General features: G+C 46.3%; 1 protein-coding gene and 1 long non-coding RNA gene across 2 annotated transcripts; both read right to left on the bottom strand.

Annotated features, from left to right (window-relative positions):
* Positions 1-1,211: 1,211 nt before the first annotated feature.
* On the bottom strand, positions 1,212-7,476 carry LOC123113976 (uncharacterized). Its single transcript, XR_006456349.1, has 3 exons — positions 7,268-7,476; positions 6,973-7,146; positions 1,212-1,274 (listed from the first exon to the last, which is right to left on the bottom strand). It is a non-coding gene; the product is annotated as an uncharacterized lncRNA (long non-coding RNA).
* A 6,525-nt stretch (positions 7,477-14,001) lies between these two features.
* Positions 14,002-17,169, bottom strand: LOC123113975 (ras-related protein RABE1c). Its single transcript, XM_044535322.1, has 9 exons — positions 16,995-17,169; positions 16,825-16,916; positions 15,718-15,790; positions 15,526-15,626; positions 15,383-15,448; positions 15,123-15,220; positions 14,753-14,815; positions 14,375-14,467; positions 14,002-14,289 (listed from the first exon to the last, which is right to left on the bottom strand). Exons 2-9 carry the CDS (start codon positions 16,895-16,897, stop codon positions 14,212-14,214), a joined length of 645 nt encoding a protein of 214 aa, XP_044391257.1. The 5' UTR covers positions 16,898-16,916; positions 16,995-17,169; the 3' UTR covers positions 14,002-14,211.
* Positions 17,170-26,068: the final 8,899 nt, after the last annotated feature.

The raw sequence follows: 26,068 nt of genomic DNA, 5'->3' as shown, positions 1-26,068 counted from the left end.
CACTGCTGGACCGGTCAATGGTCGCAGGCCCACCAGTTGAGCCATTTTTAAGAAAAACTCAGCTGGGTCAGCTTATACTCTCCCGTGTGTGAGCGTCGGTTACCCTAATTGGCGCCAAAGGCGCCAACAAGGGGCTCTCTAAGTGGCCCTCGAAACTGCCATCCGTGTGATTATGGGCGTATGGCGTTCAATGGCCATAACCCTTTTCCTTCCCAATATACATGATGAAAACTTTGTGATAGTTACTTCGTTAAGAAAGGGAGAAAGATGGTCTTAAAATGAAAGTGATGATGATTTAGTCAATATTCTCATGAATTTTGAATGTATAAACTTGAGTAAATTGTTATTTATATGACTATAAAGGTTAGGTATCTCTACCGAGAATCCAAGATATTTAAATATACAAGCAGGGATATATACACAATATATCATGCGAGTATGACAAATAATTCATGTGGGGTTTTATGTTTTCTATTTTTCTCACACAATTATGGTATTGGTTGTAAATATCTTGTACAGGCATATTGTATCAAAATATAAAAGTATTATAACTCTGACTACAAACAATGTTCAAATTTAGCAAGGTGAATGTTCTTTTTTAGTGATACATATTACAGATATTTCACAAAAGATCACTTATAAATATTTAATAATGTCACCATCTATTGAACTATCAAAAGAAGGTTACCGATAGTATATATTAACTAGAATTGTGGTCAACACCGATTATGCATGCCTACACCGATTATGTACCGGGTTTAGCGGCCTTAATGGAGTAGAAGAGTTTCATCTCAAGAAAAACAAAAAGTTTCCAACCGATACTGCAAGTAATTGCTCTGACTTAACACCAATTTGTCCAAATCCTAACAACAGCGATAACTTAAATAACACAACGAAACCAGCAGGCAAAGAATTGAATGACAAGAATTACAAGCACCGTGTCGCAACCATCTTTTTTCCCGTAGCGACGACGACGGTTCAAGACCCACAGCAAGCCGACTTCTGTCCTGCTGCTGCACTGGCATCTTTGTCTTTGCACTCTGCAGGGGCAGTAATATATAAAGGATTATGCGTGGGAAACAAATGCTAAGGTATCGGCAGTTGGGCACCACTGCTTAGAAAGATGCCATATAAATCAACATAAAATTTCACTACTGTGCAGCGCTTAAATGCTACATATAACAAGGTTGAAGGTTGTGACTTTCACTAACCGGTTCAAAGAACTGAATCCCATATTCATCGGCCAGGGCCTGGCCCTTTGAAGTAGGAACAGCCTGCATGAAAGCAATTGAGGAGATAAGAGAGCTATGAGTTATTCCAAAGATAAGTGATTAAGAAACTGAATGTAAACTGTAAGGGTAATAATACTAGCACGTTTTCTTTTTGTTTGCTTGACATCTAAATGTATTAGAGTAACATATGTACAGCTTAAATCTAATCTAATTTAACAAATAGTAACATGTGCTTAGACTGAATATAGTTCGGTGAATATCTATTTTATAATAAGAAAATAAATAACATTTTTTTCTCCTCTATATACGCTTGGATATACACATCATGGAACTGATATATTACACCTTACCATGCTACACAATATTTCTCCTTTATCCCTTTTCATAATTCAAGCTTCAAAGAAATAACCAATCAAAAGGTAATGAAAATGTCAAATTGTTGGTTGGACAAATTTTGTGAGAATGTCTGCTAGTAACAATAAAATGGCATACCATGCTACACATATTTCTCCTTTATCTTTCTCATAATTCAAGCTTCAAAGAAATAGCCAATCAAAAGGTATTGAGAATGTCACAACGTTGGTTGGGCAAAATTAGTGAGAATGTCTTCCATTAACAATAAAAAAGACTGGTAAATAACTAAGCACTAAATATATGGTAAGTAACCACGTATTTGATTTTGAACCAAGCAGGAAGCTCTGTCTCATGGATTGAGAACAACGGCGTGCAAACCATGGAGACAAGAAGGAAAATAAGTTGCTCTCCAAAAAAATATAGTAGTAACGACAAATTCATTAGTAAGCAATATATGTGATTGTTTCTTGCATTTTTGCTAGAATATGTACGTGTGAGTTATCACATAAGTACGAAAGCTCTGTTTGTATCACTTATTTTTATCTGGTCTCACTGTTTTCCATTGACCCTTTTCGGACAACTACATTTAATAGAATTTATAGCCTCCTCTTCCTATTTGTTAGGAATTGGCATTAGATGAGGAGGGTAAAGTAGGATAGGTTGAACATGCAAGTCACTGATGAGGACATAGAAACCTCCTCTTCCTATCTGTTAGGAAATGGCATTAGATGAGGAGGGTAAAGTAGGATATGTTGAACGCAAGACACTGATGAGGATATAGAAATGATGATATGTGCTTAGTATAATAAGTGCCATTATGGGTAACAAAATACTGCCCTCAACATATCTGGAACGACTAAAATTTGTAGGATAAACTATAAAGGCAGAATTATTGTGTGGTACAAAGGAGACGAGTCCGCTTTCTCAATTTACACTTACTAGCACAAATGCCCGTGCGTTGCAACGGGAAGAAAAACTGGTGTGTACTCAAATTCAATAAGAATTATGTGCAGAACACAATCCTATTTCATAAGAAAATTGTCTTTACCAAGATCAGTGGAAACATGAACAATTATTTGTTATTTAATTTTGAGCAATAGAACAGGTAACAAAAGTAAGTTAAAAGAACTTTCAGGAAAAGAAGCTCTCAACACAATGAAAGCCGATGTATATATTAAGCATGGTACACGATGAAACTATTGTTCATGATATTATTTCACATTCCCTTCGGATGTTGGATCTTTCTAGGAGCAACAAACAATGTCTATAAAAATAAAAATAACATAGAAGTTTTCAAGACGCACTGGCTTATTGGCAGGGGCATTGATTATAGGTATGATTAATTTTCCCTTTGCTGACAAAAACTGTGTATTTGTCAAGAGTCAATCATGTTTTCGGTTTGCTTCGCGTCCTTTTAATGAATATATTATTTTGCAAAGAACACAACAAAATAGATCGAATGATTTGTAACTAAAATTGGTATGGAACAATAAGCAAGAAGTTTAAACTGAAAATTTGTTAAAACATTTCATATAAAAATATGAAGGCCAAAGAGATTGGTAGAACTAAATGGATAATGTAGGATTCTCTTATAATTATAGATGTTAAATTGTATCCGTGGATTTATAATGATAACTTTCAGTAAGCACTGACCTTTCACCTTTCAACCTATTCCAGATCTCTATTCAATAAATAATTGAATGCTCAATCCATCAGGAAATTGTGCATTATATTCTTGCAAAGAAACTTTAAGATTGCATAAAAGATGAGATGTATATGACCTGACAATATAATGAATTTTTTCGTCCCTTGAGTAATTAGCAGCGAGTAGAGAATCTATGTCCTCTTTCCCGTCCATTGTCATCACATCAGTGGACGCCTCATTCATCTATGCCGGTACATGTGTACGCGTGCACGCCAAGGGGCCATTACCAAAGTCCACGCCGTCCTCTTCCAGAGACCTGGCCTGCACAATGCAGCTGTCCGTCTCGCGTAGCATGCATGTCACGGATCCACTCGGCCTTGGTGCTCAGGGCAGGGTGCCAGCGGACGGAGCTGTCTTTGCCAGAAGGCCAAACTGTCCGTCATCTCACGCGGCGTCGACCATCAATTGGTACAAACACTGCATCTGGTTTCTCTATGCAGGCCACCATAAAGCTGTGGACACGGCTAAAAGCGTCGCCAGGATCCCGCTCGCGGGAGAATGCCCCCCTCCATCGTCCGAGCATCTCCAACCACGTCCCCAGAACGGCTTCCCCAGGCGTTTTCTTTTCGCCGGCACCGAAAAATCGGCCCAGCCACTCTCCAGGAGCCCGTTTTTCGCCGGGTTGGGCTGAAATCAGCGCCGGCGGACCTAGGCCGAACCCGAAGCGCCGGGTGGCGCCCGGGGGTGCCGGGGCGAGAGTTTTGGCGCGAAGCAGCCGCGGGCCCGCCACGTCAGCGAGACGGCTGTTTCGTCGGCCCCATCGCCTCGGTTCCCGCGGGAAATCAATGCGAAGGTTGCCGGACTGCCGCGCTGCCACGCCGGTCAGCCTTCATTGATGCTCACGGGCGGCGCAGTGAAGACGCCGCAGACGCGCGTCCGCTCTCATGCGCCACGCATCCGCCCGCATGCCGCCCACCGCTACCCCGCTCCGGCTATAAAAAGGCGCCCCTCTCCCGCTGGTGAGCACCACAACCTCCCCCCTCTCCCTCCCGCGAAAGTCTTCTTCCCACCGACGAGCTCTCCCCCACTGCCTTCCACCGGCAACGAGCGAAACGGCCGAAAGATACCCAGGCGACGGCACAGTGGCGAACGGCTTCGGCCACCGACACCTCCAGGAGCCGGAGGCGCGCCTTCTGTACGAGGCAGAGTACCCGGCGCCGCCCGACATGCGCGTGCTGGGGGCGTGGAGGTTGAGCGCCGGTGGCGTCCCGATGTCGCTCGTCCCCGAAGGAGCCGCACGGCGGGCGGAGATCGCCCACATACGCTCGTCGCTGACGGAGGAGCAGCGGAACAAGCCGAGGTACGCGCCCGACAGCGAAACGCTGTGGACGCTGTACTTTCAGGCCTGCCGCGAGGAGCAGATCGCCTCCATCAACGACGTCATCACCCGCGGGCGCCTCAACTCCGAGGGACGGCGCGAGTGGCGGGGTGTCCCCGGCCGCACACTCGACGCCGTTCTCGACCACATCGAGACCGGCAATGTGCCGTGGCTGGAGTACCCGGCGCGCCCATCCTTCTCTCGTCGCTGCGGTTGTTCCTGGATACCGCGGCGAATGGAGCCGGGGTCGTCCTCCTTGTCGGGCTCCGGCTCGCCGGCCGTCCGCCCCGTCAAGCCCGAGCCGGAGGAGAAACCACTCGGGCGTCGCGCGCGGAGCGGCACCCTCGTCATCAACGAGCCGTCGCCTGCGACAGCACCGACGAGACGCTCCCTTCGCCTTGTCCGGCCGAAGCCCGAGCCGGATACGGCCCCTGTGAAGCCGGAGCACGCCGGCATGGTGGCACCCGACGACGAGTCCGCCCTCAAATGGGCGAGGGAGGACTACGTCTGCGAGCAGGTGCGCCAACAGCGTCGGGCTTACCTGGAGACCCAGGCCCGCAGCAGCGCCGAGGCCCGTCGCCGCGCCGAGGCCCGTCGCCGCGCCGAGGAGCGTCGCCGTGCCGAGGAAGGCGGCGTTATCGTCATCGACGGCGACGACGAGGTCGAGGCCGGGCCGTCATGCGCTGTCGGTGACCCGAGCGAGGGGTGCAGCAGGGACGCCGCGGGCGAGGCGCGCGATGACGACGACGACGACGATGCGACGACTACACCCGCTTCTATAGGCTTCTCGGCATGTAGAAGGCAGTGGTGGCGATGGTGGCGGCACTAGCTAGGCGTTTTAATAAGTTCGTTTTTAAGTTTAGTTCACGCATGTTTTATGTACAAATTTGGACGATAAATGGTAGAGTTCATGCAAAAGTCGCCCAGTTTGAAAAAAACAAGGCGAACTTCGCCGAACCCGCGGCGACCGTGGGCGTGCGACTGGGAACGAACCGAACCCCAGGGGCCGAACTAGCGCCGGCTCGCCCCCAGGCTGCTATTTTTCGGCGCCCTCGGGGGCCGAACGGCTGGAGATGCTCTTAGGCCAACTCCACCACACGACCCCAAACGGGCAGAAGCGGAGAGGTGCCAATTGTTGGGGAGGTGGACGTCGCTCCATGGGACCGGTGTCCTCGTCTCCCAGTAGTGCCGACATACATCAGCGTTGATGTACTGCCGGTCGCGCTCGCCGACAGGCCTAGGGCCGATGGTGAAGGGGGCAGGCGTTGGGGCCCGGCGCGGTGGCGATGCGGACTCCTCCTTCTTCACGGAGCCGCGGCGACGTCCCAACGAGGAGCCTGCCTCGCGGTCGTGCTTCCCCTTGCGGCCGTAGTTCCAGAGCCCCATGGCAACAAGGCGGCCGGCCGGCGAGTTCAAGGCTAGGGTTGGGGGGTGTCGGGCTTCGAGGAGGCCGCGGGGTAGAGTGGGGGAGTGTGGACGAGAACCGGTCCACGGCTTCCCCATTTAAGAAGGACCCCAACCGTTCGCCTGGGCGGATGACAGGCGGGCCCAATCGCACGTGCGCATTGATGTTGACGGATGGGGGGTAGGTGGCCACCTGCCACGCGGCCCCGACACAGACGAGTGCGCGTCTGTTTGTTGTTCGCTGCAACCCAAACCCGACACATGTATGCTATACGGATGGAAAGCCGTGAGACCTATTCCGGTTGGTTTCCGATGTCTATACGTGTCTACAACGTTTAGTTTGACGTGATTTTTTTTACCCAATAGAGGAGACGGAAAGATAATCGAAAAAGGTTCCTATATTAAAAAAAATTATACGTGGATCTACTTTGAAAAATCTCAGTCATTGATATTTGTGGTTAACATAAAACTAACGGAGATAAAGAGGTGACGGATGGAGAACTATGAAAGGTCTTTTTCTTTATTATTAGCAGGGGCGGAGCCAGGATTTGAACATAGAAGGGCAAGCAAAGTTGGATAAAAAATACCGCTTCATTGCTAGAGTATAGACATGTGGTAGTTAAATTTGAGTTAGTTATATTATCTCAGTGATTTTCAATAACATAAAGTATATTAACAATTTCATTAGAAGAGAATTCAGTTGTGAATTTCTTTCGAAGCAAGTTTTCATGCAATGCTCAAGCAAGTCGTCTCTCGTTTTACTTTGAAAACATGCCCTCGACAAGTAAGCTGAAATAATACTTCTGGTGTTTGGCGACCCTTTTCTCTTGATAAATATAAATCATAAAAATGATATCACAAATCACATAATTAAAAGAATTTAAAATTTGATGTACAAATTTGATAGGTATAAGGTGAGAACTGATCGAGATGAGCAAGCAATTGTTAGTTGTTCTAACCTTGGCTAGTTGGCCGGAGAATTAACGAGCTCATGATCACGCCAACGTCGCCTCTGATCTGATCCGGAATTGATCGCCAAAATATGCAGGAAAAGCGTGAAGTAGCAAGGATGTACGGCAGAGCCAATTTCCTTGAATGTTTGTTCAGTTGCTAAATTGTGCCAATCCAATATCCTAATGCAATCACCGTGATTAATAGAGTAATACACTATTTTATAGACAACACTAACGCACCATAATAGGATAGTAGGATTTTAATTCATAATAACTGATAGCTACAAGTACGTACTAATACCTTCTTCTATCTGATCTTCGTTTCTCCCGGTAAAACTCTGATCTAATGAATCCTCCTCTTCCTGCCTTACTCCTTAGACACTGGACAAACAACGGACAAAGGTGACAGATTAACACAGCCGATAGGGTAGGGGTGGTGGCGTGGTGAGCGAGCGGCAGCGGCAGCCGGGCAGCCGGCGGCTGGGCGGCAGCTGCAAACAACGCCCTAGACCCTAGTGCGAGGACACGATCAAAGAATCGATCGCACGAGGCAAATAAAGGCCATAACCACATGATAATGACATGGGCTATTGGGCTTCGGTCTAGTAAAGTTATTATATTAGTTACATATACGGGCTAATTTCCCTAGAAAAATTTTATATGGGCTAATGATGTGATTATCTCCAGCTAATTAGCACATCTACAATTATACTACTGCCTGCTAGAAATCGTTGGGGGGGGACGAGCGATTGGCAGGGGTCTAGCCCCTGCTCGCCCCCCCCCCCCCCCCCCCCCTGTCTCCGCCCCTGATTATTAGGTATAGGTATAGATATAGATATAGATATAGATAATCAAATTTGCGAATTTTGAAATTCTCAATTCCCACTCAATCTATCCTCATAATAAATCCGGAACAAAGTCGTGGACTGCTAGTCGTTGGTTCTTGGCTGGCTCGTAGAATCCTTGAGGGAAAGAACGAGCGAGAAGTAATTCACCAAGCTCTAGACTTCTCAGTTGAGATGCATGAAGAAAGGATTACCCCAGACGGCGCAACAGGGGAGGTGGTGAGCGGAGAGGTCGCGCCCCGCGGCTTCCGCATTATAAAAAAAGAAAACATACACCATCATCTCTCTCACGCCAATAATGCTAGACCTATAAAAAATCTACAAACGGTTTACCTAACTTTCAAACTAATCATCTCTCCCCCAAAAGGCCACAGATTGACACGCGGCTCACCCCCGCTCCCGCGACGCGCCCCCCGCGCGCGTTCAGGAGCCCTAGATCCGCCACCACCGCGAGCGCCTCCCCTCGGCTCCTCCTTCCCCTCGCCGCCGCCGGAGGGCGGCCGCCGGGCGAAGCCCGTGCGCCGTGGGTGGCGGCAGGGCATCTCCCTCCCTCCCCTGTTCGGGATAACGGCGGCTCGGGCGACGCTGCCCGTGGGGCCACGGGTCCAGCAGGGTCCCTGGTAGCGATGACGCGTGGATCCGGTGGCTGGGAGGTGGCGGGCGTCCTTGCAACGCTGGCGGCGGAGGGCTAGGTCACAGCCCGACTTGGATCTCCTCGGGCGGCTATGGGTGTCGGGGTTACGATCCTGACAATGAGTACTAGGGATACGAATAAGGGGCAGAGACTAGCTACGGCGCAGGTGCAACACTCGACGTTTAACAAGTTTAGGCCCCTCTCGGCGGAGGTAAAAGTCCTACATCTCGTGCCATGAGGCTATTTGATTCGATGGGTATGGTTACATAGATTGAACGTGTCTGGCTATGGAGAGGGGTGCGGCTTGCATAAAGTGCGTTGCTGCCCCATGTCTCCCATGCCGCCGAGGCATTGAATGAGTCAGTTACTAGTGTAATAAGCCTCTACTACAGCAATTACAGGTAACGGTGGCTATAACTCTATTTAGTGCATGACTTAGGATTCTTCGACCGTTGTAGCTCCCACGACGTCCTCCTGTCTTCTATGTCCGAGTGGTGGTTCCATCAGCCGAGTGACGTGTGATCGTCCAAGTGCCGCAGAGCCTTCCGAGTGAACTTCCTGATGTATGCATCCGAATGTTGTCATGGTCCAAGGACCTACCTATGATGGTGATGGGCCCCATGTGGGTCCACATGATGGGTCCTTTACCCTACCTGTAATACATCAGCGGGCGCGGACGGCTGGTGGTGCACACTGATGGATCGGCGGCGGTGGCTACTCCAGACAGCAACGGCTACTCCAGGTCCGTCCGGGTCAGCGGTGCGGGTCCAAGGTGACCTGGGCTGCGGGCTGCTGTCCTTGCTGCAGACTGTGGCTGGTAGGGGTGGCGGCGCAGCAGTGGCGGTCGTGGCGGACATGTTGGCTGGATTCCAGCTGGCTCCGGTGGCTGGACGTCGGCGAGCGGCATGGTTGGGCTTCCCGGTGAGTGGTCTTGGTGGTAGGTGGTGGTCTTCGGGGCCCCGTGCCGATAGACGGGCATGCGTTGGTGGCCTTGCGTGGATCTGCTTCGACAGCCGCGGTGGGGCGACACAGTGGGTGTCCAGTGGGGAGGTTGGTGGGAGGGATGGGCGGCGCCAACGCTCGGGCGGCTCGTCGCCGGCACGAGGTGTGCCGGTTGTGGATGCGTCCGCTCCTCCTCCTCCCAATTCCTTGTCCGTTTGTGTGTGGCGGCAACTCCGACGTAGTTCAAGGCGGGACATGGGTTGCGGTTGCGCCGGTTGTGGGTGTCTCCTCGTAGCAAAGCTGGTCACTTTGACTGCTCTCGGAGAAGTCTGTATGTCGGGCGGCGGCCCGGGTGGCGAGAGGTGCGGTGTTCTTGGGCGGAATACATCTCAGGTGCGGGTGAGCAGCCATGGCCAAGCGGGTGGCTTCGTTGTGGGTGGGTGGCCCAAGCTAGGGTGCGACGGAGGGAGGTGAACACCGGGGTATATCACCTGTCTAGCTGTGTTCTGGCCGACAGTGGTGGGGTCGAGTGACGGCGTATCCTTCCTGAAGGCTCAGTCGGGGGGGGGGGGGGGGGGGGGGGGGGGAGGTCCCTCTACCCCCATCTTGCTCCGGGTGAAACCTGATCTCTGGATCGGACGGTGGCGGCTACCTATGGTCATACCCTTCTGGGAGGCACCGTTTTGGAGTCCCGACTTCACCGTGGTCTACCTCACTTTTCCGTTGTGGTTTGCTCATGGTGGAGGTCCCTGTCGGCTCCTACCGGTCTTCTTCTCTCATCTGTAGTTTGCTTGGTTGTCAGTGGGATAGTGTGGCAGTGCTCGTCACCTTTGTATTTTGCCTTGGGTGTGTGTTTTGTGTGGTGTTGACGTGTGTTTGTATCGGTGTCTTGGTTGTATGCGGTGATGGTGCTTTATATATAAAGCGGGGAAAACCCTTTTTCGTAAATCATCTTTCCCCAAAATTATGCTGGGGTGGTCCCCTTCATCTATCTATTACCAATCATAATGCTTCACATCAACTTCCCTATAAAAAAAATTAAGTAACCATTTATACGTGTAGCATTACTTCTCTCTCACGCGGCTAACTAAATAATAAAATTATGAAATCCCGACAAACAGCGCAACAAAGCACATTTGAACCCGTTGTAACCTATGAGACACATTTGACCCAGACTAGAAAGGTAAAGTAGCATGCTAATGATTTCACTGCAAGCTTCTCGTACACAATATACTCTAGAATTTACGTGTAGCATAATCATAAATTACAAACTGCTCTTTGGATATTCTAAGATCAGAAGGGGTAGATCTCTCTCTCTCTCTCTCTCTCTCTCTCTCTCTCTCTCTCTCTCTCTCTACACACACACACACACACATACATTATGTCAAGCGGGTATAAGAAATTAATCCATGTGCGATTTTGTGTTTTCTTATATTTCACACAATTATGAGATTGATTGTAAATATCTGTTTAAGGCATAATGTACTAAAAATCCAAAACTAATATAACATTTATTGCAAATAATGTTCAAATTGCACATTTTTAGTGATAAATATTACAACTATTACACAAAATAACACCATTATAAATATTTAATAACGCCGCCATTTGCTTAACTATCAAAAGTAGGTTATCCGACAATATTAACAAAAATTATGTTTTGATTAAAGAGAAGAGTATGGATAAAAATAAAAGTTTGGTATAAATGCTTACATCGACGATATACATTAATTGGTTCATTCATAGTAAATCAAAAACCACGGATTCATTTTATGGAAAGAAATTTAGTTAGTCTTTTCTGACGCCTATGATAAAACGGGATTTCAATTCAATCTTGTCGTCTATGTTGCATTAAACCCTAAAATTTAATAACACAACTATTTTCAATGTTCTTTTACTATAACTATCGGTATGGCGTAGTGTATTTTCAAATAGCCCGGATCAGTCACTAAGCGTGATTTGGCCAAAACTAGCTACTAGGCCAGTTTTCAAGATGTTGTCTTAGATAGTTTGCAAAATAGTCTATTGCAGTGTGTAAAGAGTTTCGCCACCCTACGAGGGACATCATCATAATCATTATGTCTACCCTACCACACTAAATCTTTTGCCTTCATCGTGGAACAATAACAAGGCATATAAATATCAAATTAACATGTTGGATGATACGTCTCCAACGTGTCTATAATTTATGAAGTTTTCATGCAATATTAACATCAAATATATATGGTTTTGGTGCACTTTATATTATTTTTTGAATTAACCTATTAATCTAGTACCCATTTCCAGTTGATGTTTTTTTTGCATATTTTTGGTTTTTACAGAAAATCAATATCTAGGAAGGTCAAAATGCCCCGATGATTTAATATGATTTTTTCTAGAATATATGTGATTTTTGAGTGAAGGAATGAAAGCAAGGTGGTGCTCGAGGGCCCCACATGACCTAGGGACGCCCCAGGGCATGCCAGGTGGCCGTGTGATGGTTCCTTACGCTGATGGAGCTCTTCTTTTGCCGCAAGAAATCTAATTTATGGAGAAAAAATCATGTAAAAGTTTCAGCCCGATCGGAGTTACGGATCTCCAACTATAAAAGAGAGATCCAATATGGGGGAGAGCTCCCTCTCTCCCCGGAAGGCCTAGGAAGAAGATAAGAAGGAGAGAGACCCTTCCCCCTCTCCTCCGGTGGCGCTGGGATGCCGTCCGGGACATCTCTGTCACCATTATCACTAATAACTCCTACGTTCCCATGGTGATGTGTGAGTAGTTAATCCTTGGGGCTGAGAGTATGTATTAGTAGCTATGTGTTCAATCTCTCTCTCTCTCTCATGTCTTTGATGCATTCGTTCTTGATGTATCATGAGCTTTATTAATATAGTTGGATCTTATGATGTTCATCCCCCTCTATCCTTTTTGCTGTGAATTGAGTCTTGCTCTTCGAAGTTATTTTTATGTTGGATTAAATACTTTTGATTTGAGATTACATGATGTATGTTTATTAATTAACTTGTGAATACCCGCAGTGAGACTGAGGCACTCTTAGCATAAAGGTTGAACAATAAGTATCATATTGTGTTGTGTTGTATGATTTCTGGGACTATCCATGGCACTTTGTGGATGGTTCAATAGATCGATTGAAAAGACAACTTTGAGGTTGTTTACTGTTAAGCGCACCTACGCCATTCCATCCTACTTTCTATGATAGAATAGAAATTTTGGAGTAATTCTTTACTGCACTTTGAGGGATTATCACATGGTTTAATTATGTTAATGATGTTGGGAGTTGGCACTAGCGAAACTATGAACCCTAGGCCCTGTTTTCAAGCATTGGGACGCCATTTTATTCACTTTGTTGCTTGCTACCTTACTGTTTTTATTTGTTCAGATTACAAAAAACAATATTTACCATCCATATTACACATCTATCATTATCTCTTCGCCGAGTTAATGCACCTATACAACTGACAATCGTATTAGGTGTGTTGGGGACGCAAGAGACTACTTGTATTTGTTTACAGGATTGTTTGAGAGAGAACCACATTCATCCTACACCTCTCATGGATTCATAAATCATAGGTCATCCGCTTGAGGGAAATTTGTTGTTGTCCTACAAATTTTGCGCTTAGAGACCTAACAAAGTCTACAAAATGAAGTTGCGTAGTAGACATCATTGGACACCAGCAAAGTCATGCGGCAATCCAGCTCCACTCAATTCCACATAATTTTTTTTTGGCGGGGTACTTCTACATAGTTGTTCCGCACAATTCTCATTGCCAACAGATTTAAGGCAGTCGGTCTGTCAAACCATTAGTTGTTAGCCTCAGAAAATGTTCTAGGGACGGAAAAGATGGATACACGAACTTTGTCTGGATGGGGAAGATCCAAATATAAACCATTATCGGTATTGACAGTCTGGTGTTGTTTGTGTCGGTTTGGATTTCAAAGCGCGTTCCAATTGGACGTGCCTTAGGCTGCGTTCGGTTGGCATGGTTTTGAAGGGGTTTGGCAGGGATTAAATCCCATACAAGTCAAATCCCCCCCAAATCCACTCCAATCCCCTTGAGACAGGGTGTAACCGAACAAAGCCTTACCTAGATGCGCAAACCCTGGGAGTAAGGGTGATTCGAATGGGTTGCCGATATTTTCCTACAAGGGGAGCCAGGTTGAGATATTCCATGTGTTCTTGCAGGCGCTTGTGACAAGCTCACGTACAAGGGCCCAACACTAGGGAATGTGGCAGAGCACGCACGGCAGCGCCGGAGCTGACTATGACGGGCAGCACGAGCCTCTGCACTGCAGCGGTACTATCTGCGACCAAAGCGAAGACTCTGTGTCATGGCATTACGATTACAACGTTTTTCCCCCGATGAAAACGGCCTACAAAGTGTGCATTGACTCCACGTCTCCACAAGAGGAAACAAAAGGCAATGCGGCAGCCCAGGTAACTTAAGCTCAGTCATCAGCTCGCCTGCATTTCGATCATGCTCAGTGGGCCACCTGTGTCTGGATAAGTTACTTCTGCTCATTTGCTAGCAGCTACGGGTGAGGGGGGAGTCCCCAGATACCATGAGAGGCGGTCGACGAACTTCCCCGATTATGTACCGGGTTTAGCGGCCTTAATGGAGCAGCAGAGTTTCATCTCAAGAAAAACAAAAAAATTCCACCGATACTGCAAAGTAATTGCTCTGACTCAACACCAAATTTGCCCAAATCCTAACAACAGCGATAACTTAAATTAACACAACGAAACCAGCAGGCAAAGAATGGAATGACAAGAATTACAAGCACCGTGTCGCAACCATCTTTTTTCCCCGTAGCGACGACGACGGTTCAAGACCCACAGCAAGCCGACTTCTGTCCTGCTGCTGCACTGGCATCACCCTCCGTGTTGATCTTGATAGTCCCCCCCTGTAACCAAGAGATCACTGTAAGGCGCTGCGCAACCAAGGGAAACCCATACATGTTTCCAGAAGTATGGGAATGATTGGAGTACCTCAGCCTTGGAATCAGCCTCCGAGAGTCTCTGTTTGATGTCTCTTGCTATAGAGAAGAAAACCTGCTCGACATTCATGTTTGTCTTTGCACTCTGCGGGGACAGTAATATATGAAGGATTATGCGTGGGAAACAAATGCTAAGGTATCGGCAGTTGGGCACCACTGCTTAGAAAGATGCCATATAAATCAACATAAAATTTCACTACTGTGCAGCGCTTAAATGCTACTCCCTCCGTCCGGAAATACTTGTCCTCGAAATGGATAAAATGGATGTATCTATAACTAAAATAAGTCTAGATACAATCATTTCGAGGACAAGTATTTCCGGACGGAGGGAGTACATATAGCAAGGTTGAAGGTTGTGACTTTCACTAACCGCTTCAAAGAACTGAATGCCATATTCATCGGCCAGGGCCTGGCCCTTTGAAGTGGGAACAGCCTGCATGAAAGCAATTGAGCAGATAAGAGAGAGATAAATTATTCCAAAGATAAGTGATTGAGGAACTGAATGTAAACTGTAAGGGTAATAATGCTGAGCACGTTTTCCTTTTGTTTGCATGACATGAGTAACATCTGTACGGCTTAAATTTAATTTAACAAACAGTAACCTGCTTAGCCTGAATATAGATTGGTGAATATCTATTTTCTGCATTGCTCATGAAACAAAACCGTCCGCAACATTAAGTTAAGATGAAACAGCTACAGAACAAACATGCCTAAAAACAGGAGAGGACAGAAGAGTATACCCTTTTGCTTTCATCCATATCCGCTTTGTTCCCCACCAAAATTTTGCTCACGTTATCTGAAGCATGCTGTTCAATGTTTTTGATCCAATTTCTTATGTCTGCGAACAATGGAGATAATCAGAAAAAGGAATTCTTGCTCAATGTTATCTGAAGCATGCTGTTCAATGTTTTTTATCCCAATTTCTTATGCCTGAGAACAATGGAGATAATCAGAAAAAGGAAAGTTTGCTCAATGTTATCTGAAGCACAGAGGTCCATACTATTGAATGACGCCTCATCCGTGACATCATAAACAAGTAAAATGCCCATCGCCCCCCTGTAGTAGGCTGCAAAGAAGAATTGCACATACAATCAGGAGATGCTTAGAAAAACACTCTTGATTTGCCAAAGTATGCAACCATACCAGTAGTTATAGTCCGAAAGCGCTCTTGGCCAGCAGTATCCCAGATCTGCAACTTGATCCGTTTGCCATCCAACTCAACAGTCCTTATCTTGAAGTCGATACTGTTTCAAGAAACCCACGATCATGATTCATAACTTCACACAAGAATTCCCATGCAGAATAATGATTCCCAACCAGATATTTTGTACATACCCAATAGTTGTGATGAAGCTAGTGGTGAAGGAGCCATCTGAGAACCGTAGGAGCAGACAACTTTTTCCAACACCTACGTAGGTCAATAAATTTTGTGAGTGATTGCTAATGGAGCACCATACAAAGCTAGAGTCCACGCCAGAAAAACCCAATGCTGGAATCCAGAAGTATACCAACTGGGAATACTCAGAGAAGATGGGTCGCAGCAAGAAAAACAATCAAGGATTCTCTAGACGTGAAATCAGAGAAATGCTGTGTGAAGCTATGCATCAGTTACAAGTTCCACATCAATATGAAGATAAGAAGAGCATACATAACCAAAACATACAAAGTACCGTAAGGACACAGAAAGAGGGGCAAAGCTAGTGGTTTGCTTAATCCTGAATCAGTTATTTACACAGTTAAGGGAAAAGAAAATGACATTCATTATCCTACTTGTACAATTCATACCAACCATGCGATTTCCTTAGGGCATCTACAATGGGGAGTGCTTATCTGGGCACTTAAACAGAAAAAAGTAAACACCAGAATTTTTTTAAAGCACCAAGCGTGATCTATCCCAACGCTAGGCGCTAAGCATTGGTGAAAATAGCGATCCGTGTGTCATCTCGTGAGGAAAGAAACGGTAGCGCTTGATGCCTTGTTTTGCGTCGCTGCGGCGCCCGACGCAACGAATCGATGCCGTAACTGCCAATCGACTAGGATCATTTTCCTGGTGCCCTCTCTTAGCGCGTAGCGTTGGAGATGCCCTTAACACCAGGACAGACAGTTCCAGGAACAAGAGCTTGCTCCTGACTCCATGTGACGACCAATGTAATAACTACATCCTCACTTGTATCAGTTCCGCGGTTACGTAGCTCCTATTGCTTCTATAATTTGCAAGCAGGAACAGGCTACTCTTGTCACAGAGCACGCACTAATCCAACGGGACACGAGAGGCTAGATTCTATCGCCCGTTCAAATTTCACACGGGCACACAGCAGCCTCCGCGAAAAATGATCTAGGGCGCCAGATCCCAACTGGCGCATGGAAATCAAACCGCCTAACGAACACGCCGCCAGATCCCGCGCGGATCGGGAGGCGAGGACGGGGGGGAGGGGGGCTCACCGCTGTCGCCGATGAGGAGGAGCTTGATGAGGTAGTCGTAGTCGGCCCGAGCCCTGGCCGGCGGCGCCGCCATCGCGCCCTAACTCCCGGGCCTGTCAAAAAAAAACCGCGGCGAAATTAAAATCAGATCAACGCGGCGAACGGGAGGCGAAGCGAACGGCGCGACGGACCGAGCGAGGCGGGGACGTCGTCGCGCACGCGCGTGCTCCGATGCGGCGGCGGCCTTCGCCCGATCGATCTCCGCGTCGTCCGTCTCTCTCTCTCTCTCCCCGCGCGAGAAGCGGCGCGTGGGCGAGGCCGGAGAGGAGGGGAGGGAGGGAGGGAGGAGAGGGGGGGCTGGGCTGGGTTGGGTTGGGTTTCATCGATCGATCAATCGGCGCGGGGTGGTGTGGTGCTCAACGAATAACGTGCTAGATGAGCCAGGCCCATTTACTGCGTTTTCGCTTCTCTGTCCATCTCTAGTTGTTTTCCCCTGTTCTTGTTCCGGGGATTTCCCTTTCTATTTATTTTTATTTTTACTTGATTGATATATATTTTTATTCATGGATATTTTTTTAAATACTCGACGAATTTTTTTAAAATATATGACAAACATTCTATTTTTCATTTTTGTAAATACGTTTTATACATCTGCACTTCCAAAATTGTGCGATGATTTTTTCAAGATATACAACAACCATTTTTAGTGCATAATGAAAATATTTAAATATACAATGATTTTTTTAGAATGTTCATGTTATTTTTTAAAAATATTAAAGTTCTTTCAAAAAAATATTAATATAGATTTTTATTATGTAATGTGTTAAAAATATTTTAAAACTATTAACCCATATTTGAAAATATTATTAAAAAAATTGAACGTGAATGGGCTGCACCTAGACCTGGGCATATTATTAAAAAGCCCGACTGCAAAACCCAAGCCCTGCCCGGTGCCTGCAGCCCAACATAATGCCTTTCTTTGTATTTTAAAATGATAATTGCTATTATCAGGGATAAATACTATAATATCTATTTTTATATGAAAAGCCTAAATATCATGTTTCACCGGGCTTTTCCCAGCCTTTGGGCCAAAAAGTCAGGCCCGAACCAGGATCAGACGTTGGACTTTCAGGTCGGGCCTGCGTGGTTGGGCCACCTATGCACCCCATACAAAGTGCTGCAGGGGCGGAGCTGGAGCTAGTCTTACCCTGATGCACTACTTAACCATGCGTAAAATTTCCAAGCAACAATGCATTAAATAAAAGCGTGTTTCTTAGCTTGTAACATGGATTACCAAACGTAGTAGAATTCTATTTATAAAAACAAAATGCAAAAGTCAAACCGATTAATATAATGCTAAAACAAACAACAAAATTACTTGAAAAGGTCTGGTGGCGACAACAACTGCTGGTGAGCTGTTCAGATTACATGGAGTGCAGGGAATCGGTACAATAACATGGCAGCATCTACAATACCAACTGATGACAATTCATCATGCTTGTGCTCTTCCCTACAAGAGAGGATTGACAGCAAGAGCCACATCAATGGGTGTGCTTTGAAATTTGATTGATTTGACTAGAAAAAAAATCTTTCTAGAAACTGTACATGGAGATAGGACAAATTCTTTGGTAGTAGAAGATTCAAGATGACAAATTTAAAGTTCCTTGAAAAATACGTTGATTCATGGACTGAAAATGCAAAATGATACAAAAGCGGTTAAAATAACAAATTTTAACCAATTCATAACCCCCCCTTCTTGCGATGCTAGAGTAAAACCGCATAAATTTGCACCAAAAAATTATAATCCCACATACAATAAAACTGTGTTTCTATAAAAAAATTGTAATGTTCTGAAGATAGGAAAGAACTCAACACCACAATGGTTCATAACATGTAAAAAAGATGTGATTCCAGAACACTATGCCAAGTCTCCCTTTCGCCATCATCTTTGCCAAATTTTTCATTTTCCGATCTACGTTGTGTAAATGATCATGATTCTAGTTTGTAATGAAATTATAATGGCAAGATTTTTTTCCCCACCTTCCTAATCTAGATAAAATTTTCATATGGCAATTGCAAAAGATATACTCCCCCGATCCATATTAATTGTCATTGATTTATTACTATTGATTGCCGCTGATTTAGTACAGAGCTGCTTTATCCCGACGTTGATAGAATGCGCATAACATCGGCCACCACCCAGTCTTGTGGGTTGATTGACAGTTTCGCTGGTTTCATTGGGGACAAGAGAAGTATTTGTAATTGTTGCATGTATTGATCATTGACCACTATTAAAATACCCCTACTGGTTTAATAAATCTTAAGGACATCCACTTGAGGGAAATTGTTCCTTACCTACAAACCTCTGCACTTGGGGCTCAACAACTTCCTACAATAGAGGAAGCAAGAGACAACCCGGACGAAGACAGATATTGTGGCATCGACTACAAGCGGTAGCCCGGATGGTGCATGCTCCAATGATGGTGGTGGCTCTACACGCGGCAGATCTAGTGCCCATTAGCAGCATGACTATGTTTGGTGGGCATCAGCGAGCATCACGCACCCAGCGCAAGCATCCAGTGTTGATGGGGCTAAGGTGCGCTGACGGTTTTTCATTGACATCAAGCATGACGACACCTATCGTTATTCACACGAAGGACGGCGGGGCAATGGCCCTAAGGGCATGGTCGATCGATGTTGCAGGTCGGTTTGTGTCATTGTGGAGTGGCAGCATGCGTAGGCGGGCGCAACCGGTGGCTCACGATGCAGACAGAGGCCGTGCGGGCGCGCAGAGCTTCGGGAGCGACGTCGACAGCGTCCTACGGCATCAAATCAAAGGGGGAAAGGGGGAATTGGAGGCACAACCTACCGCGGTTCATGCGGAAGTCTCGGAGAATATGGAGAGGGTCGGGGTGGCACGAATCGTGGCAATGGCCGTGGCGGCCAAGGTTGAGGAAGACGATGTTGGGCAACGGTGCATAAAATAAAAAATTTCCTACGTTCACCAAGATCAATCTATGAGTTCATCTAGCAACGAGAGAGGGGAGTGCATCTACATACCCTTGTAGATCGCGAGCGGAAGCGTTCAAGGGAACGAGGTTGAGGGAGTCGTACTCGTCGTGATCCAAATCACCGGAGATCCTAGCGCCGAACGGACGGCACCTCCGCGTTCAACACACGTACGGTCAGCGTGACGTCTCCTCCTTCTTGATCCAGCAAGGGGAAAGGAGAGGTTGATGAAGATCCAGCAGCACGGCGGCATGGTGGTGGATGCAGCATGGATCCCGGCAGGGCTTCGCCGAGCTTCTGCGAGAGGGAGAGGTGTAGCAGGGGAGAGGGAGGCGCCAAGACTTGGGGTGTGGCTGCCCTCCCTCCCCCCTTTATATAGGCCCCCTGGGGGGGCACCGGCCCTAGGAGATGGCATCTCCAAGGGGGGGCGGCGGCCAAGGGGGAGGCTTGCCCCCCAAGGCAAGTGGAGCCCCCCCCCCCCCACCCTAGGCTTTCCAACCCTAGGCGCACGGGGGGCCCAAGGGGGGCGCACCAGCCCACCAGGGGCTGGTCCCCTCCCCACTTCAGCCCACGGGGCCCTCCGGGATAGGTGGCCCCACCCGGTGGACCCCCGGGACCCTTTCGGTGGTCCCGGTACAATACCGGTGACCCCCGAAACTCTCCCGATGGCCGAAACTGCACTTCCTATATATAATTCTTCACCTCCGGACCATTTCAGAACTCCTCGTTACGTCCGGGATCTTATCCGGGACTCCGAACAACTTTCGGTTTGCTGCATACTAATATCTTCTACAACCCTAGCGTCACCGAACCTTAAGTGTGTAGACCCTACAGGTTCGGGAGACACGTAGACATGACCGAGACGGCTCTCCGGCCAATAACCAACAGCGGGATCTGGATACCCATGTTGGCTCCCACATGATCCTCGATGATCTCATCGGATGAACCACGATGTCGAGGATTCAATCAACCCTGTATACAATTCCCTTTGTCAATCGGTACGTTACTTGCCCGAGACTCGATCGTCGGTATCCCAATACCTCGTTCAGTCTCGTTACCGGCAAGTCACTTTACTCATATGTAATGCATGATCCCGTGACCAGACACTTGGTCACATTGAGATCATTATGATGATGCATTACCGAGTGGGCCCAGAGATACCTCTCCGTCGTACGGAGTGACAAATCCCAGTCTCGATCCGTGTCAACCCAACAGACGCTTTCGGAGATACCCGCAGTATACCTTTATAGTCACCCAGTTACGTTGTGACGTTTGGTACACCCAAAGCACTCCTACGGTATCCGGGGGTTACACGATCTCATGGTCTAAGGAAAGATATTTGACATTGGAAAAGCTCTAGCAAACGAACTACACGATCTTGTGCTATGCTTAGGATTGGGTCTTGTCCATCACATCATTCTCCTAATGATGTGATCTCGTTATCAATGATATCCAATGTCCATAGTCAAGAAACCATGACTATCTGTTGATTAACGAGCTAGTCAACTAGAGGCTCACTAGGGACATGTTGTGGTCTATGTATTCACACGTGTATTACGATTTCCGGATAATACAGTTATAGCATGAATAAAAGACAATTACCATGAACAAGGAAATATAATAATAATCCTTTTATTATTGCTTCTAGGGCATTTTTCCAACAGTCTCCCACTTGCACTAGAGTCAATAATCCAGTTACATTGTGATGAATCGAACACCCATAGAGTTCTGGTGTTGATCATGTTTTGCTCGCGGAAGAGGTTTAGTCAACGGATCTGCGACATTCAGATCCGTATGTACTTTGCAAATATCTATGTCTCCATCTTGAACATTTTCATGGATGGAGTTGAAACGACGCTTGATGTGCCTGGTCTTCTTGTGAAACCTGGGCTCCTTGGGAAGGGCAATAGCTCCAGTGTTGTCACAAAAGAGAGTGATCGGCCCCGACACATTGGGTATGACTCCTAGGTCGGTGATGAACTCCTTCATCCATATTGCTTCATGCGTTGCCTCCGAGGCTGCCATGTACTCCGCTTCACATGTAGATCCCGCCACGACGCTCTGCTTGCAGCTGCACCACCTTACTGCTCCACGATTCAACATATACACGTATCCGGTTTGTGACTTAGAGTCATCCAGATCTATGTCGAAGCTAGCATCGACGTAACCCTTTACGACGAGCTCTTCGTCACCTCCATAAATGAGAAACATGTCCTTTGTCCTTTTCAGGTACTTCAGGATATTCTTGACCGTTGTCCAGTGTTCCTTGCCGGGATTACTTTGGTACCTTCCTACCAAACTTACGGCAAGGTTTACATCAGGTCTGGTACACAGCATGGCATACATAATAGATCCTATGGCTAAGGCATAGGGGATGACACTCATCTCTTCTTTATCTTCTGCCGTGGTCGGGCATTGAGCCGAGCTCAATCTCACACCTTGCAATACAGGCAAGAACCCTTTCTTGTACTGATCCATATTGAACTTCTTCAATATCTTATCAAGGTATGTGCTTTGTGAAAGACCTATGAGGCGTCTCGATCTATCCCTATAGATCTTGATGCCTAATATGTAAGCAGCTTCTCCAAGGTCCTTCATTGAAAAACACTTATTCAAGTAGGCCTTAATGCTATTCAAAAGTTATATATCATTTCCCATCAAAAGTATGTCATCTACATATAATATGAGAAATGCTACAGAGCTCCCACTCACTTTCTTGTAAACGCAGGCTTCTCCATAAGTCTGCATAAACCCAAATGCTTTGATCATCTCATCAAAGCGAATGTTCCAACTCCGAGATGCTTGCACCAGCCCATAAATGGATCGCTGGAGCTTGCACACCTTGTTAGCATTCTTAGGATTGACAAAACCTTCCGGCTGCATTGTATACAGTTCTTCCTTAAGATGTCCGTTAAGGAATGCCGTTTTGACGTCCATCTGCCATATCTCATAATCATAGTATGCGGCAATTGCTAACATGATTCAGACGGACTTTAGCTTCGCTACGGGAGAGAATGTCTCATCATAGTCAACCCCTTGAACTTGTCGATAACCCTTAGAGACAAGTCGAGCTTTATAGATGGTAACATTACCATCCGCGTCTGTCTTCTTCTTAAAGATCCATTTGTTTTCTATCGCTCGCCGATCATCGAGCAAGTCTGTCAAAGTCCATACTTCGTTTTCATACATGGATCCTATCTCGGATTGCATGGCTTCAAGCCATTTGTTGGAATCTAGGCCCGCCATCGCTTCTTCATAGTTCGAAGGTTCACCGTTGCCTAACAACATGATTTCCAGGACAGGGTTGCCATACCACTCTGGTGTGGAACATGTCCTTGTGGACCTACGAAGTTCAGTAGCAACTTGATCCGAAGTACCTTGATCATCATCATTAATTTCCTCTCCAGTCGGTGTAGGCACCATAGGAACATTTTCCTGAGCTGCACTACTTTCCAGTTCAAGAGGTAATACTTCATCGAGTTCTACTTTCCTCCCACTTACTTCTTTCGAGAGAAACTCTTTTTCCAGAAAGGATCCGTTCTTGGCAACAAAGATCTTGCCCTCGGATCTGAAGTAGAAGGTATACCCAATGGTTTCCTTATGGTATCCTATGAAGACGAATTTTTCCAACTTGGGTTCGAGCTTTTCAGGTTGAAGTTTCTTGACATAAGCATCGCATCCCCAAACTTTTAGAAACGACAGCTTAGGTTTCTTTCCAAACCATAATTCATACGGTGTCGTCTCAACAGATTTAGACGGAGCCCTATTTAAAGTGAATGTAGCTGTCTCTAGAGCGTATCCCCAAAATGATAGCGGTAAATCGGTAAGAGACATCATAGATCACAGCATATCCAATAGAGTGCGATTACGATGTTCGGACACACCATTACGCTGAGGTGTTCCAGGCGGCGTGAGTTGTGAAACGATTCCACGTTTCCTTAACTGCATACCAAATTCATGACTTAAATATTCTCCTCCACGATCTGATCGTAAGAACTTTATCTTTCGGTCACGTTGATTCTCTACCTCATTCTGAAATTCCTTGAACTTTTTAAAGGTCTCAGACTTGTGTTTCATCAAGTAGACATACCCATATCTACTCAAGTCATCAGTGAGAGTGAGAACATAACGATATCCTCCGCGAGCCTCAACGCTCATTGGACCGCACACATCGGTATGTATGATTTCCAATAAGTTGGTTGCTCGCTCCATTGTTCCGGAGAACGGAGTCTTGGTCATTTTGCCCATGAGGCATGGTTCGCATGTGTCAAATGATTCATAATCGAGAGATTCTAAAAGTCCATCAGCATGGAGCTTCTTCATGCGCTTGACACCAATGTGACCAAGGCGGCAGTGCCACAAGTATGTGGGACTATCGTTATCAACTTTACATCTTTTGGTATTCACACTATGAATATGTGTAACATTACGTTCGAGATTCATTAAGAATAAACCATTGACCATCCGGGCATGACCATAAAACATATTTCTCATATAAATAGAACAACCATTATTTTCGGATTTAAATGAGTAGCCATATCGTATTAAACGAGATCCAGATACAATGTTCATGCTCAAACTTAGCACTAAATAACAATTATTGAGGTTTAAAACTAATCCCGTAGATAAATGCAGAGGTAGCGTGCCGACGACGATCACATCGACCTTGGAACCATTCACGACGCGCATCGTCACCTCGTCCTTCGCCAGTCTCCGCTTATTCCGCAGCTCCTGCTTTGAGTTACTAATATGAGCAATGGCACCGGTATCAAATACCCAGGAGCTACTACGAGCACTGGTAAGGTACACATCAATTACATGTATATCACATATACCTTTAGTGTTGCCGGCCTTCTTGTCCGCTAAGTATTTGGGGCAGTTCCGCTTCCAGTGACCCTTCCCTTTGCAATAAAAGCACTCAGTTTCAGGCTTGGGTCCACTCTTTGACTTCTTCCCGGCAACTGGCTTACCGGGCGCGGCAACATCCTTGCCGTCCTTCTTGAAGTTCTTCTTACCCTTGCCTTTCTTGAGCTTGGTGGTTTTATTGACCATCAACACTTGATGTTCCTTTCTGATTTCTACCTCCGCTGACTTCAGCATTGAAAATACTTCAGGAATAGTTTTCACCATCCCCTGCATATTGTAGTTCATCACAAAGCTCTTGTAGCTCGGTGGGAGCGACTGAAGGATTCTGTCAATGACCACCTCGTCCGGGAGGTTAATGTCCAGCTGGGACAGGCGGTTGTGCAACCCAGACATTTTGAGTATGTGCTCACTGACAGAACTATTTTCCTCCATCTTACAACTATATAACTTGTCGGAGACTACGTATCTCTCGACCCGGGCGTGGGCTTGGAAAACCATTTTCAGCTCCTCGAACATCTCATATGCTCCGTGTTGCTCAAAATGCTTTTGGAGCCCCGGTTCTAAGCTGTAAAGCATGCCACACTAAACGAGGGAGTAATCATCAGCACGTGTCTGCCAAACGTTCAAATCGTCTTGCAGTGCTGGGAGAGCAAGTGGGTCACCTAGCGGTGCTTCTAGGACATATGCTTTCTTGGCAGCTATGAGGATGATCCTCAGGTTCCAGACCCAGTCCGTATAGTTGTTGCCATCATCTTTCAGCTTGGTTTTCTCTAGGAACGCGTTGAAGTTGAGGTTGACATGAGCGTTGGCCATTTGATCTACAAGACATTTTGCAAAGGTTTTTAGACTAAGTTCATGATAATTAAGTTCATCTAATCAAATTATTTAATGAACTCCCACTCAGATTAGACATCCCTCTAGTCATCTAAGTGTTACATGATCCGAGTTGACTAGGCCATGTCCGATCATCACGTGAGACGGACTAGTAATCATCGGTGAACATCTCCATGTTGATCGTATCTTTCATACGACTCATGTTCGACCTTTTGGTCTCTTGTGTTCTGAGGCCATGTCTGTACATGCTAGGCTCGTCAAGTTAACCAAGTGTTTTGCATGTGTAAATCTGTCTTACACCCGTTGTATGTGAACGTTAGAATCTATCACACCCGATCATCATGTGGTGCTTCGAAACAACGAACTGTCGCAACGGCGCACAGTTAGGGGGAACACTTTCTTGAAATTATTATGAGGGATCATCTTATTTACTACCGTCGTTCTAAGTAAACAAGATGCAAAAACATGATAAACATCACATGCAATCAAATAGTAGTGACATGATATGGCCAATATCATATAGCTCCTTTGATCTCCATCTTCGGGGCTCCATAAT

Source organism: Triticum aestivum, chromosome 5B (genome assembly GCF_018294505.1).
Source record: "Triticum aestivum cultivar Chinese Spring chromosome 5B, IWGSC CS RefSeq v2.1, whole genome shotgun sequence".
Lineage (NCBI taxonomy): Eukaryota > Viridiplantae > Streptophyta > Magnoliopsida > Poales > Poaceae > Triticum > Triticum aestivum.
The sequence above is the reverse complement of the archived record's forward strand: the minus strand, read 5'-3'. Positions and strand labels throughout refer to the sequence as shown.